The sequence below is a fragment of the Perca flavescens genome, chromosome 18, assembly GCF_004354835.1.
Source record: "Perca flavescens isolate YP-PL-M2 chromosome 18, PFLA_1.0, whole genome shotgun sequence".
Lineage (NCBI taxonomy): Eukaryota > Metazoa > Chordata > Actinopteri > Perciformes > Percidae > Perca > Perca flavescens.
Window position 1 is genome coordinate 24227825 of NC_041348.1, and position 15624 is coordinate 24243448.

Here is a 15624-nt window from a genome sequence, read left to right on the forward strand (position 1 = left end):
CAGCTTGTTACTGGAAGTGCATTTGTGTTAGATACAAACAGAGAAGTTTGATGTTTTTCTACGCATGTATGTGTTAGGGGAAGAGGTGGGGTGTACAGTTTGTGTCTTACATGAATGCTGAAAGATTTTGGAATTGTAATCGGCTCACAGGTCAACAACTTGTGTCAAGACATTAAGCTAGACACCAAAGTCATCCTTTGTGTCATGGTAGATTGCTTGCTCTGAAACTCCATACTAACACTCAGCACACAATGTAGGCTTTCTTTTCTGACTAATATATGCACACTAGCCAGGTCAGTAACTGTAATGAAGATAATGGGTATTTTCTACTGTAACCATTTAGCTTAAAATTGGTCCTGAGCAAATATTAGCTACATTTGTGGATGGCTTTGCTTTTAGGTGAAGGAACCATCATAGGCATTCGGTGCAAATACTGAAAAAAAAAAAAAAAAACACTACCAGAGGACAGGTAGGTTATTGTAAACGTCTCAGCAACAATTAATAAGAATTCAATGATGACTGGACCCCATCACGCTGCTGCCAGTTTGTGTAAGCTACACCTAGCTAGCTAAAATTAGGTGCAACACTAACGTTACCTAATAATCTTTCTGTTCACTTTCCCCATTTACATAATTATGGTAAAGTTACCTTAGCGTTAGAATAGCAACACAAACTGCGTTAAAAATCACCATAAGGTTGACAACATCGCTCCAGAACGCTGCAGTCAGGATTTATTTGGGAGCTATTTAATGTACCTAGCTTAAAAAAAACAACTAATGCAACATACCCAGCTTCTAGACATGGCAGCACTGAGCAACCCAGAGCTACGGCAACACGGCATTGATTAAGCGCCATCTTTGATTATTTTATTTTTTTGTATGGTTAAAGATCGCACAGCGCTGTGGAGAGTTGCATAATCCGAAATCGTGTTTTGACTGCCTGACATCGACGTAAATTCTTCTGAACTGTTTCTGAAAAGTTGAAAATCCCTTCGGTGAGTTAGCAACGTTACATAATGTATTCATGGTTGTTTTACTCACAAATATTTACCTCAACCTTCCGGGGTAGCTAGCTTTGGACATTTAACTTTAAATGTTGGCGCGTTCACAAATCTATGATCCCATCATGTCATATGTCAGCCGTCATCTATGCCATCTGTTTTAGGATCATTAATAATTTGATATTTAATTAATATTTACAGTCTGTGGTTGCGGGATAAATCTTCAAACTATGTTCGGGGTATCACGTAACGTTATGTTTATAGTCTATTATTGTATTTCCACAGACAGTGCCAAGTAATTTGATTGTCATCATCACTACAATAAGGCCATCTTGGCGCTGCTTTTTTTTTATATATTATATATTATATTAAAACCAGAAAAAAAAATAGTATAGTAGAAATACCGCAGTGTTAAACTTTTAAATAAGAGTACAAAAGTAGGCATAGCATAGTATGTATTATTGTCAAAATATACTTAAGTCCCAAAAGCAAAAGTAGGCTACTTCAGAATAATATGTTATTGTATTATAACTTTGGTTATATATTGTTTTATAATCACAAAGGAACTAGGCTAACTAAAGTTAGCAAATAAATGTAGTGGACTAAAAAGTACAATATTTGCCTTTAAATTGCAGTGGAGTAGCAGTCGCAAAAAGAGAAATAGTAGTACCTCAAAAAGTGTGCAGTATTTTATTTTATTTTTTTATTTAACATGAAAAATATTTGGGGTCTGTACATTGTGCCAAAAGTGCCAATCCAATTTACAAAAAGAAAAGGCTGTAAGCAGAAAATATTTGGCGTTGAAACTTTATACTGATAAATCACTTAACCAGTTCTAAACCATTGTCAATGTTATTGATTTATTTTAATTTCTTTTACTGTTGATGACTTTAGAAGCAGTGTAATGGGCCAGTGTAAAATACAAACTACCTAAAACACATGGATGGTTTTGGTGGCTGATCACTGAGCCAACATCCTGAACACTGTGATTTTTTTATTTCCTTGCCTGCTTTGCTTTACGAGAACAAGTGTGCTTTCTCTTTTCTAATAAAGCCTGACAGAGCCATTACACTAAACCATGACTACGTAATTTACCTAAATGTTCACTTCATAGCAATAGCTTATCTTATATGAAAGAGCCTGAGCATGGGAAACAGCACACTAATCACTTTTTCAAGGCCCTGAAGAAGGGAGTCATGGCAGACTAATTTGCTAAGTACCATCTGATATATTGATTCTCATATATTCAATGCCCTCTCCTTCAAATAATTTGCATAATGAGACAGTGATTGTGTTCCATTTGCTTTATATTTACTTCTTAACAGTCCATCAAAATATGATGTACACCGACCTTGATGTGTAATATGTGAGAAGTTAGGAGAAAAAAACGAAGAAAACCTATACATCTGGCCATGTTATTCTAAAAAATAATAACCACAAGTGAGGTATGAAAAAAATACAATTCAAGTGTAGCGTGTTGGCAGTCCAGTTTGTTGTATGAGTTATATGAAGAACAGATAATGAATCCTTGGATCATCTACAACAGCTTTGCTCAACAGTAGTGCATTTGCAAACTCTGAAATCAAAAGTGATTTCAGGGCATTTCCTCATATCAATATACCCTTAAAATGAATTGATGTTAGAGACCAAACCCAGAGAAAACAGAGCAGCACACGCAAACCACAAAGTAAGTTTTCTGCCAACGTGTGGGTTTTCAAATCCTTTGATTTAGATTCAGTAAAATAGATAAACAACGGAAGTCATTACTATCTTTGGTAAGCAAAAGCAATGTAAATTATATGTGTGTATCTTTTAACAGCACAAACTGTAAGCTGTATACTAAGGCCTGAATCCTATTGCATTGAAAGTTAAAAAAGGTATAAGCAAAGGAGAAGCAGACACTTTCACTTGAAAGTGCTTGCACACTTGCACACAAAGTAGTCTTCAGAGGCGAGGCAAAATATTTGACTCCTGTGCACAAGGTGACAGCACCAACGTCTATTTCAAGATTGCCATAATTTAAAGTTCAGAGACATCTGTGACAAGCTAATTGATTGTTTCCAGACTGGCTGAGGGAAAGAGAATGTAAAAAAGAGCTGCAGTGAGGTGAAAGCTTAATTTACTATCCAGAGGGAGTCTCATGGAAATAAATGTATTTTAATATCCATTTGCACAATATGTGCTGAGATGGAAACCTTGAAATGTATTACTATTAGGTTAATGTCTCCCTACATTGCAGTATCTGTCATGGACATTTAAACTAAATGCTCCACACACTATAAATGCCGCTTTTATGGCAATCGAGAAATGGGCGTCACTTCAAGTGAAAGTGCCCGGAAATTCAACCCTTTCGTTTGGCAGTCTGTCATGCACAATGACAACGTGATGGATGAATGAACTGATGGACCTACCCATTTTTCATGGTCAGCACTCTAGTAACACACAAATACAAATGAAAATAATGTGTTATTGAGTTGTGAAGCAGTTAATTACACAAATCTGAGAGCAACAATAGAGAGAAGAGGGCCCTCATAGTGGAAAGGAAAGAGAAGGGCGAGTTATTAGCCTTGCTACCAGAGAGTTTGTATTCAAGCCAACTTCATGGTGTCTTGCCAAACAAGGCCAGCCAACAATGTTGTAATGTTGAGCACAAAACAAATCTGTTACCCAGGCTAATAACAATGCAGGTCTGAATTACCGGTGGAGAGGACCCAAGCGGTACACAAAATAAGACACTTAAAGAACCATCTGTGCCAGAAGGCTATTGTGCATGAAAGTACAGTGGTAGCCAAAGCCATCCAGCACAACAGACAATTTGGGCTATCTGGCAGTAGTATTGTGGGATTTGTACTCAATTAATCTTCATCAGCAAATAGCACCGTAATGCTGTGTCATGCTCAGGTTTCTCTAATTGCTGCAGCTGTACTGCACAATGATTCATCAACCAGCTTTGTCATTTCTGTTCCTACATAATAATGGTCTGTCCTAAATATTAGCTAATAATGATAATTGGGCCCATCAATTGAGGAATGCTTTCAAAATCGACACAGACCATGTGTTTCCAACAGGAACAGTAATGGAAAAAAACACCACCACTAAGAAGCAGTTTCTTGTATGTTGTGGTTTGTTAGTCCAAATTTAATGCTGGGATCTATTAAGAGAATTAAGCGCTGTTTTCTCTTTGTTTTTCTCCTAAACAAATTAGCAATTCATCCGAACGCGATGCCATCCCTTTTCATCTCTTGACCTCCCCCCACTGGGTCTAGAAGCGCTGGGTGATGACATTAAATGACACCTGAAATGACTCTGTTGCAGTGCAGCAACATGAGTGAATATGAGCATTTGACGGGTTTACAGCCCACACGTAGCCCACTGTAGTGCTTCATTGCCTGTCGATGACACCCTCGTGGCACTCGAAAGCTCTGATTAAAGATTACTTACCTGCTCTAATAAAACATGTCAAGTGAGCTGGAGCAGAGTAGGGAGGAAGAGACAAGCACTGTTTATCGTAAATCAAGAGAGCGGAGGTTAAGGAGAAAGGAGGCTGTGGATGCAGCAGTGCAGTAACAGATAATTTCCATCCTTTCTTTGACCCCTGACGGCCTTTCATTATCATTGTCTTCTGATCTTTTTGCAAAACAGAAAAGTGTAACAGGGAATGAAAAGAGACTGCTTCTGTTTAGAATTAAATTGCAATTCTCAGTGTTAACGCAGTTTATAGTATTGCAAGATGTGGTCTGTCTGCTTTGCCTTTAGGATGCAATCCAACCAACTTATTGATTTTTAACATTCAGTTCTATTCAGAGTCACAATTTAGTCCAGAAATAGTTTTGTAGAAGTTTTTACAAAATAATCACACTCTCAATGAGCAATTAAAGAATTCAGATATCTTAGACCTGGCAACAACATGCAGTGCCGTGCTTAAAGGAAGGTTTCTGGTTATCAAGATTTACACAGTGTTATGGGTAATGCATTAGAGTGCTCGGCTCATTACAGTTTTTACAGAAATTCCAAATAATCAGTTACTTTCTCAGATTTATACAAAAATGTTTGACTTTCCATATTTAACACATGGAAGCCTACTCTCTGGCAATACTATCATGTTAATGCTATCTTAAAAACTTTCTGTCAAGAGCAATTCCTATACCTTCAAAACAAATGCCCCTGTGTAGTGGGGATTCTGCTGATGTTTTCTACTCAAAACCGCACACTGTGCACGTGCTGTAAGTATTTAAGTTATAATAGTTACTTTTAATAAAGAGTAACTTTGTAATGTGACTAGTTATTATTTAAGGCAACAAAATAAGTGGACTGAAGTGAAGTTACTGATAAGGATCAACACTGTTTATGCTTGTTTCATTAAGACACAACTAGTAAAGTGAATTTTATTTAGGGTTTTTATTAACTTAAAAAAAAACACTTAAAAAACACCTATTTTTTGCAGGTTCATGACACTTTAACGTGTATGTCAATTTTACTTTTTGTTTGTGTATGCATGTTTGTATGTGCACGAGACAGAGAATTGGTGGGGTATAAGTGGGAAGGAGAGTAGTACTCACCCCTTCGCTGTTCGGCCCTGTGTTAGCCAGCATCTCCTGCAGGGCCCGCACCGACAGGGACTGCTCCAACACAAAGTTACAAATACACAAGTCTGGAGGAACATACTGCGGGTTGGAGGGAAGAAAAGAGGGAGGGTAGGAAGGAGAAGAGGACAAAGGGAAATAAATATTAGTCAAAGAGGCATTGACAAGGTGCTTTGAGCAAAAACACCTCACCTGGGTACAAAAACAATGCATCAGGACTTTACTCTCCTTGACTCGCTTTTTGCCTTTATGGACATTTTTCTACTGTATAGCACGTTTGCTGGGATCTGTCATGTCACATTCATTCTGGTGACAGTAATGCTACTTATACGTTATTATTTTCTATTCCTCTTTATGCATCTTAAATAAATTAAACTTAAATAACAGGGAGATGCAGTACTGTAAAGTGTGTTGATTAAATAGACACATGTAGTCATGTATCTACATTCTCATATTTATTTCCACAGCAGTTATTGGTTACTAAATGAATTCCAGGCCTTGATCTGAGAGAACAGACCAACTGAATGGATTAAGCTGCTCAGTGAGGAATAGTGCTTATACATAATTCTGATTGTTCTTTGCTTTGACTTGTTCTTTGGCTGTCAAAAGGCGTGCAGCCTGCGGCCGCAATGAGCAGTGATTGGTTTGGCTATAGGGCTTATTCCTCAGTACACAGCGTTGTTTGGTTCCTGCTACAGCAGACTTTCAGTAAATTGTTTAAGTTTGTCTGAATGAACCTCACTGAATGTATTTAATCTTGGCAGCATGCATTAAAAGTTTACAAAGAGCAAATGCAAAGAGAGAATACTGAAGAATATAAATTGGGCATTTGAGATTAAATGGTGCTAGTAAATTACACAAAAGCAATTCAGACACAGACCTGGGGACCTGTTCATTATCTGCATCTGCATGTCAAAGTATGAAACATGAATTTACCTTGTGATGTGCTAGATGGCACTGTTGATTAACATTACACTGCACACGTCTAATCAATAACACTTAACGCATAATACCTCCCACACCCTCGTATCAGATCATATACCCACCCTCATTTCTTTGAATAATCCAAATATTAGGTTACACTTTACTTGGAGGTATCTACATAAGAGTGACATGACACTGCCAAGAAACATTATAAACGTTTATGACATAACGCTTCTGTCATTAAGTGTCATTCGGTTTTTTGTCATGACAAGTTAGGGTTAGGGTTCATGTGTCATGACAGTGTCATGTGTTCATGACAGTGTCATGTCACTCTTTATGTAGATGCCTTCAAGTAAAGTGTTATCAAATATTATTTAAATGTAATATTACATTTCACAACAATAGCCAGCTTCACATAACATGTTATCTATCTCTCCCCGCAGAAGAGGACAAGTCATGATATAAAAAGGTGTTATGTGAATGCCCTGACTCGGTAACACAACCGGCTGACCCTTGACCTCTGCAGTTAAGTGAGAAATGTGAACAGAGGGGAGGGCTGCTGGGTGATAATGAGGATGGCGCTGCTCTGTAACTCAACACAAACCCGCTGTGTGTGCATGCGTCCAGTTCTGTGAGCTGCAACCAACAGCATGCACACATGTTGTCTACTCAGAGTTTCATCATTTGATTGCTTTTACACCAAGACAAGACATTTCCAGTGACAAAGAATCTAGTAAATGTCATATAAAAAGGACATTTCTTATAGGCTAGCAGCCCCAAAATCTAGTTATCTCACCACAAAACTTGAGACCGAGTCTGTTAAATATTTACTTTTGCCTTCAAGAGGATGCAGCTACACTTGAAACAGCTACACCTGTGGTGTCATACGACCTTTCACAGTGATAACTCTCAACTTGCCACAGACCTTACACCTCTTATGAATTATTCACGGCCAATATTCCAATTATCATACTTCTTCCAGGGATGAGCAGACATACTGAACATGTTCCCTTTTCTGGGACTAAAAAAAAAAGACACTGTCTCAACAGACACAGTGACCTTTTAGAAAGTCTGCAGGGAGCTTAACGCAATACATTAATATAAGCCGTGAAAATGAGTAAAGTGATCCTTCAAAAGATCAAACAGCATTTAACAATCTAGAGGATTCAATCTTCTCAAGGTTGTCTGCTATAAATCCTATTGACTTCCTCTTTGCAAAGGCATGTAAGCTACAGTGGCAGCTGCTGGTCTTTCAAATAGGGGAAGCTCATTTTCGGCCTACATCATAAAAATTGTCCATTTATTTATAATAATATATATTATATAATAATAATATAATTATTATAATAATAATTTATAATATCCGTGAGATGGTTTTATCAAGAGGCATGGCCAGCAGTACATTTTCTTTGTCAGCCAGCTAACTTTGTCATACATAAAGTTAGTTAGTGCCCTATCTTTTGCACAAAATCAATCTTAGGTGTTGATCTGCCCTGCTGTTTAATTCTAAGTTTCTCCTCGTAAGGAAGACTTTCAAATGCCTTTGCCAAAATCAGGTCGACAATATTAGCATTGTCTGCCATCATGTACAGTTTGCTAGCTGGCTAGTTCACCCCTACAACACTAGCCTTGCCTACTGTATGATAATGAATGAAGAAATTATCTAACGAAACGATATTAAACTCGAAGAAGGAAATGTGGGAATTAGGTTAAACTGAAACAAGGAATGTGATATATAATTGTATGAAAGCAATTAGTTAGCAATTTCGCCAAGTAAATACCAAGAAATAGGTTGCAGCAGTTCGTCTTTCGACTAAACTTGCAAAATCCGCGATCATCGGACTGAGCTCAGCTCTGCTCGAATAGCTTCGGTGACTGTTATAGTACAAAATCGCTGTCAATCAAAAGGAGATGCAGGCTTTCGTCAGACCCTCCAATCATCACGCAGAAGCCCGGAGTCCAGGCCAGGGTTGAATATTCAAATCTATGAATGAATGATACCACTAATGGCCCAAGCTTACAATATGTCATGGTAGTAAATATGTGGAGCAAAATCATATTTAACAACAACAACTCTTCTTGGATCTAATTCACTACGGCTTCATTTCTTCCTACCAGCAGCAGCAGGAGGCAGCCAGGCTTCATTAGAGTGTAGGAAATGAGGTGTCAACCCCTGAGATCCGCCAGCAGATGACAGCCCCTCCCCTCGTCCAAACCACAGCCATCACCGTCGATACATTTCACACCCAAAGAGGCCTGAAGCATTGTCACCAGTGATACCCAAGGTGAGAGGCGTTTGTGATGGGCTGCCTCGAGCTCGGCAGGTGTTGCCCTCTGACTCAACAACAGTTCCAGGCGGGTGAACAGAAACATGTCCCCAGGTTTAACTCAAAGTCTTACTGGTCTGTCGCTCAATTAAATCAAGCATGACTTGATATGTCTATTTGTTGAATGTATAGAGAGTTAACACCTACCAAAGTCAAATTCCTCGTGTAGGTTAAGTATACTTGGCCAATAAAACTGATTCTGATATGCACGGTTCATAAACATTCTGGCATTGGAGAATTTTTCGGTTGTGACTATGTTATCCTTCAGACACAAAGTAAGTGTGAAGCCAAATATAAAACAGTAAGAACATCATCAGTATACTGTTAACCCTATTCTTCTTGCGCTCCCTATTAAAGGGTCAAACATCACTGAAAATGTTGTGACTAATGATGCATATAATGGTATCCAAAAATTATGTTCCAATTAGGAGGCATATTCTCCAGAGCCAACACTATCTGATTCATTTCAAAAAAAAATTTGTAAAACCACACAGTACATTTAGTGGAAAAGAAGATTAATGAGACGTGTAACAGAGCACTGACAGCTCTGTTGTGTTGCTAAAACACCACGGACATCAAAATGCTAATTTTCATCGCCCAGTCACAATAACAAACGTCACTCTCCTAAAAACAAAAGTAGTCAAAATATCATATTTGTTAATGTTTTGTCTGCCTGGGCCCAACCACCACTGGGATGCACCACTGCAGAAACAAGTGCATGATCCATAACGGGCCCGATGAACATGGTCAGTTGTATTTGTTGGACTGAGCCTGGGTCACCGCAGTGGTGCAGGAATGTTTTTGCATTGCACCACCAAGGCACCCATTTTCAGATTGTTTTTTATCTAAGTAGTTGTAGGTTACTTTGCACCATAGGGGCGTCTACTTCATCCCCATTATTCAACTGGAAAGCTCATCTTAATTAGAGTGGGGGGAGGGGACAGAGAGGATATACAGATGGGTTTCAGTAAAAGAACTCGCAAGTGCTTTCTTTGATTTACACTATCAGGAAGAGAGACTGCCAAGGAGCAAAACAGGACTGCAGACTTAGCTTTGGATGTAACGTTATTTTGTGCATCTATTTAATTGGGAAAAGTCCCAATTTAATTGTTCAAGGATCCAATTACTGAAAGATGTAATACATGTACAGTATATGAGAGGGGACACAAATATAAAACAGAGATACTAATACAGCTCCAGCGTTTTTTTGTCACTACACTTAATCAGAATTAACATCCAGATTCAGGAAACCCATCTCCATTTGGATTCAACAACAAATGAGACAACATGCCTAGTTTTCAGAAAATTAAATGTCTGAATATTCATATCTGGGCCAATTTCAGGAAGCTGAGGAAGCTGCACTCAGTTAATTACATTTCAGGAGTGTCTCTGCTGGATATTAGATTTTGTAAATCCTCATTTTGTCATTTCATCAAGAAAGCAGCTTTTCCTCTATCAACCTGCTGGGTGTCCACTCGAACCCCATGGGATATCTCTGCTGTTGCCAGGGGATACATGGAAAGATTGTGAAAATAGCTCAACTAATTTGAAAACAAAAATGACAATTTAAAAACATATATCCACATTGAGGCCTGTAACACCTGAACACCACATGTTGCTATCAAGAGTGTGTAACTAGTTAAACTTTGCTAATGGGCAGAGAAGTTAAAATAGTTAGCTTAACGTGATGGATAAACAGTTTGAATAGATAGCTAAAAGTAAGAATAAATTGTTGAAATAGTTAGATAAAAGTCTAGCTAAAATCAAGATTAAACAACTTAAAGTAAACAGTTTCAATATTTAGCTAAACGTGATGGATAAATGGTTGAAACATCCAATTTCTGCCACTCCAAGTTATAATAGTACAAATGCAACCTTACTAAACTGACCTAAATATTGAAAATGTATAAAAATAATTATAGTAACTTAATATTTAATAATGTTGAATAACATCCACTTCAAAAAGCTGTTTAAATGAACACATTGGGACATGATGGGTGGTGTCGAAGAAAGCTTACTGAAGCTCCTCTATTTGTGCATTTGGCGCATCCTGCACAAACCCGCCATTTTTAAATAGCGAAAATACCATCAATTGTGACCGTAATTTGTTTTGTTCACTCCACCAAGATTTAAAAAAAAAAAAAAATGACAGCCCACAAAACTACACTAAGGCGTACAACCGATGAAGTGCAGGCGTTGTTGCCGATGAAAGGATTCAGTGAGTGTTGTGTTGAAGATGATGTCACTGCAGTTTGTTCAGTTTCACGCTGCGTCGCCATGGCTATGGCATTCAGCTGAGAATCCCGCCCTCACTGAGGGAGTATCTAGTATCTGACTAGCAACTCTCCGTTGGCTTGCGAGCTGGAAAAACCAAACTCTGGCCGCGCCAATCACATTGTGTATAGAGTCGGTGGGCGGGCTTATGGCTGCTGCTGCTGCTGCTGCTGCTGGGAACAGCTGTCTTTCGAATCGGCTTTGTCCGCGACTCTGGAAGACTTGGAGTTGAGCTTTTCTTTGAGAAAAGAACAAAGAACGGCACTGAAATCATTCTTAAAAAAGGAAGATGTGTTCGGAGTTTTGCTGACCGCATATGGAAAAGTTTAATCTATCAACTATCTCCGCTACTTTCTTCGTTGCTCTGCCTGGTTGTAGAGCTGTCCTTTTGCGTGCAGAGGGAATCTGAAAGACAACCGTTTATCCCGCCCCTCGGATTGAGCCCTGCCAATGGTGAGTTCCCAGACCCTACATCTTGATGTGGGTCTGGCTTGTCAGACTAGCATTATAGGGCTGTGGGGTTAAAAAGATTAATAAGGTTGGGAATACCTGCACTAACACACATAAAATTAAAAGAAAGAAAAATCTATGAATTATTAGCTTGAAAGATGGTGGTTAGAACTAGTTTTCAGCCAATGTATTTTAGAAAGCAAAGGTATCCAGAGTACTGCCTCAACTTAAAAAGGTCAATAATATACTTTGTAGCTTTTATGGCTGCCTGCTTCATGCCAAACTGCCACTGACTTTCCACGTATGTCTTCACAATATCTACAGCACAAAACAAAGCACATCCTCACCTTAGCTTCAGATGTGGATTCCAGGTAACACACACGGTTTCCGAGTCCTTCAGCGGCCAAGCAGAACTTGCGATGCTCCTTCTGGATGTTGGCCACACACTGGAGCACCACCTCGTCATCCTGCCAGAGGAGAGAGAGGAGCGTTAAAGCCAAAAATGTTTTGACAATGACCTATCCAAATAAAATAAACAAGACGGGACAAGAAGAAAATAATCTATATTGGCTCAGCTTTTTTGCTTCTCACACCACCCTCACTCAGAATCAAAATATACTGTAAGGTTTTCAAACTGACACTCAGATATGCACCTCTGACATATGGAGGTTACTGCTGCTCGTAAAGCTTCCACATAAAAAGCGGCATAAAAGAAACGATTTTGTGGTATGGGGCGGAGGCTGATCCAACAAAATGTAGGGACGAGAATAGGTGAAACGTATTCCCATATACATTTGTAACGTAAAATACGACACGCAGAGCAACAGGGTAACCACAAGCAAAGGGCGTTTTAAATTGAATTAAACTGTCGAGGAAATCCGATAAAAAGGAACTATGTTGTCAAATTCAAAACGGACAACCATTTCAGCAGCAGAAAAGAAAAGAACAAAAACTAATGATCAATAGCAGCAACAGCAAAGCAGCGTCGAGTAATATCGTTTCTAAACCTGTTACACAGCCTTTGGTATCTCTGTGGGAGAGGAAACCCTCGATTCAATCAGTGCAACCGATAAATGAACATCTGTATCTGTCAGGGTCGAGAAGGTCTGGCTCCATTTGGCAACAAACTGACACACAGATATTGATTTGTTTGTGTACTGTATTGGTGTGTACTGTATTTGTGTGTAAGTGAGTGAGTGAGTGATTGTGTGCGTGTGTGTGTGTGTGTGTGTGTGTGTGTGTGTGTGTGTGTGTCTCCTGCTGCCAGCTCACACACACACACAGCCACACTAATCTGAGCTGATGGTTGCCATGGTTCTGGCTCCCACCTCCTTCACAGCAGTATTAGCTCAATAGATTTAGATACAGGCTGTAGAGCACCCACAGACACAGGAGGCGAGATAACAGACCCTGACAATATTCAATGGCAACAAACAATGGCACTCTGGACCCAGAACTAGAAGGTTTAGTGCGACCGGGAAGCCGTAAGTCCCCGTGCATGGCCAGACTATTGTGTAAAGAAAATAATTTAAGGAGGCTTTTCCAGTTTCTTGAATGCACCTCATTATACCGTTATTCCTGCATTAGAAAGCATTCACTACGTCTCCTGTATCCAACAATAAAATGAGAAAAGTTTGAATTTTAACACTGTTGTACAGATGGAAATCAGATGGAAACAAAGAGAAAAGGTGTCTTTGCAAAATCCAGAATATATTTTTAGGAATAGAGACTTTCTTGTCTTTTTCAGCAGATGTAAAAGTTCAAACAGACATTGTAGGAGGAGACCCTAACCCTAAAGTGAGGTGTTCATATTGTTGGTGGTGCATCACAAATGATATCCTCCATCTTTCTGGTTTATGTAGGAGGTGTTTGCAATCAAAAAGGTTCTGACTGTACTATCGTCTACCTGAACAATTACACACTTTGAATTTATTAACCAAGCAGTATGAAGCTGTTCTTGTGAAATCTTGCACTACAAATTAGTAGTTGAAGGCTAGAATAAATCTTTTTATACTTTATTGTTTTACTAATGGTAAAATATGATGAACAAAATCACCATTATGTACATATCAAGTAATTCCTGCTTTAGAGATGTGATCAATATTTTTCCACAGAAACGCTGCTTAAAGAGAACAATGTGACTGAAATCGACTAATAAACAAAACATTAGTGGTCCAATTAGAGCTGATCCCATAAAAAGGCAAATTATTCAAGTCTTTCGGATTTAACAACAACCTTCTAAAGATATACTTTGGTCAGTTTCTATTGCAGGGCAATAAAAAGTCTATCTTCAAGTACTTTTAATGAACAAAGTGAAGCACAGTAAAGTTAAATGTCACAGTGAAGTGGCTTGAGGGGCCGAGCTGGCACAGCAGTCCATACCAGCAGCGTTTTGAAATACCCAAAGACCCAACTTTGGGCTTCAGGGAGGTGATTACTGATAGCAGAAAACATCAATGTTGGCTCCGAGTCACTGCTGCAGCTTTCTCGGTAGTTGTGTGATGGAGGAAGCACAGCTTGTTGTTTCAGGCTACAGATAGGGAAACTCAATATGGCCACAGGATAAACGAAGACTTGGCACCTCTTTAAAATCAAGTAAATACACCTCTTTCTTTTCAGATGTTTTAAATTGTGGTGGCCTTATGAACCCACCAGGACCTGGCACCATTAGTGGCATATGCCATAACTATGTGTGTATGTAGCATGCCTTTTTTAAGGCTTATAAAACTGCTAACAGGTGGCCAAATTGTTGTATACATGGGACCAATTAAATGAAATGTTTATTTGTTAGTATGGAAAATCCTTATATAATATTACAAGATCACTAAAATGCTACACTGAAAGCCGGGCAACAATACATATACTTTAAAGTGCAGTTTCAGAACCAGAAGTGGTCAGAGTTGCACTAGGATCAAAAAGCTACCGAGTCATCTGAGAAAGTGTGAGGCAGTAGGAAGAAGAGCAGAATGGATGATAATGCCAACATACTGTACATACCCAGTGTGTATGGGAGGGTTTAATGCCAAGAAAGGATACTGTACATAGTGGCGTTCTCTCGTTAAAATCCAATCGCTATGATCTGATCTCAACAACTAATGAAATAACCATGTGTACCCACAGCCGAGACACTTTAAGACACTTTCTGTCTCTCTCTGTACCCCTGACTTGATCCCAAGCCAGAGAATCTGGCGAATCTGAGGCAAAGTGATCCTCACAGCAGCAGTGGGACCATCTGCTAGACAGCTAAAGAGCAGCATCAGTACTATGTATAGGGCCCTGGCCTGCAGCAAGAGGAGGTTGGGTGGCTGCTTTACCCAGCTTCCAAGTGTAGAGCGGGAATTTGACCCTGCCCTCTCCCAACCCGACCCCACCCATCATCACTACCCCTCGATTTCCCTTTAGATCCTGCAGGTCCGACAATTCTCCACCCAATCAAACAAGAGAGTGTCACTCTGGTTTTGAGTGTTGGTTAAATGACCACTGGCACTTGTCTTCAGCAGACCCTAAACGTTTCCCACTCTTCTCTTGCTCTATTATTTTTCTTCGTCTTCTTCATTCACTAAGCAGCCAGTGTCTCCTTAACAGACAGCAACAGGTGTATCTGTGTGTGTGTGTGTGTGTGTGTGTGTGTGTGTGTGTGTGTGTGTGTGTGTGTGTGTGTGTGTGTGTGTGTGTGTGTGTGTGTGTGTGTGTGAGTGTGTGTGTGCGCCGCCCGATGCATCCACCAGCCGAAACCTGAGAGCTACAGATGCTCTGGCGTGCCAAATAAACTCCCACAACTCACCCGCTGCTGCCACCAATGTGAACTTGAGAAAATGTGAATCTGTTCAATCCCTCAGCGCTGCTATTTTGACATGCATGCTTTGCACATGCTCAGTGGAGATCAACAGGCACAATTGAAAAAAAGGCACATTGGGGGTTAAACACTGATGGGAATTAAGAAAATCCCAGCACGTTTGGTCTCCTTGTTCACGCTGTCTGTGTGTAGTCTGTCTGAATTGCTCTGACTGCTCAGGAGTCGTGTTTCTCGTAAATGTCAGGCAGGGTGCTAAGTGCAGGTTGAGCT

General features: G+C 39.5%; 1 protein-coding gene and 1 long non-coding RNA gene across 6 annotated transcripts in view; one reads left to right on the plus strand and one right to left on the minus strand.

The window, feature by feature from the left end:
- ryr3 (ryanodine receptor 3) overlaps positions 1-15624 on the minus strand; it is a 125948-nt gene that overhangs the window by 97239 nt on the left and 13085 nt on the right. For 3 of the 5 annotated variants that reach the window (XM_028604543.1, XM_028604541.1, XM_028604542.1), the window contains exons 2-3: positions 11906-12025; positions 5560-5664 (exon numbers count right to left, since the gene is read on the minus strand). In XM_028604543.1, the coding sequence (XP_028460344.1) occupies positions 5560-5664; positions 11906-12025 (225 nt within the window). Of the gene's footprint in view, positions 1-3411; positions 3433-5559; positions 5665-11905; positions 12026-15624 lie in introns of all 5 variants that reach the window. The other 2 variants (XM_028604544.1, XM_028604540.1) reach the window with 1 other exon arrangement.
- Positions 577-12166, plus strand: LOC114572787 (uncharacterized). Its single transcript, XR_003694829.1, has 3 exons — positions 577-994; positions 8626-8792; positions 11883-12166. It is a non-coding gene; the product is annotated as an uncharacterized LOC114572787 (long non-coding RNA).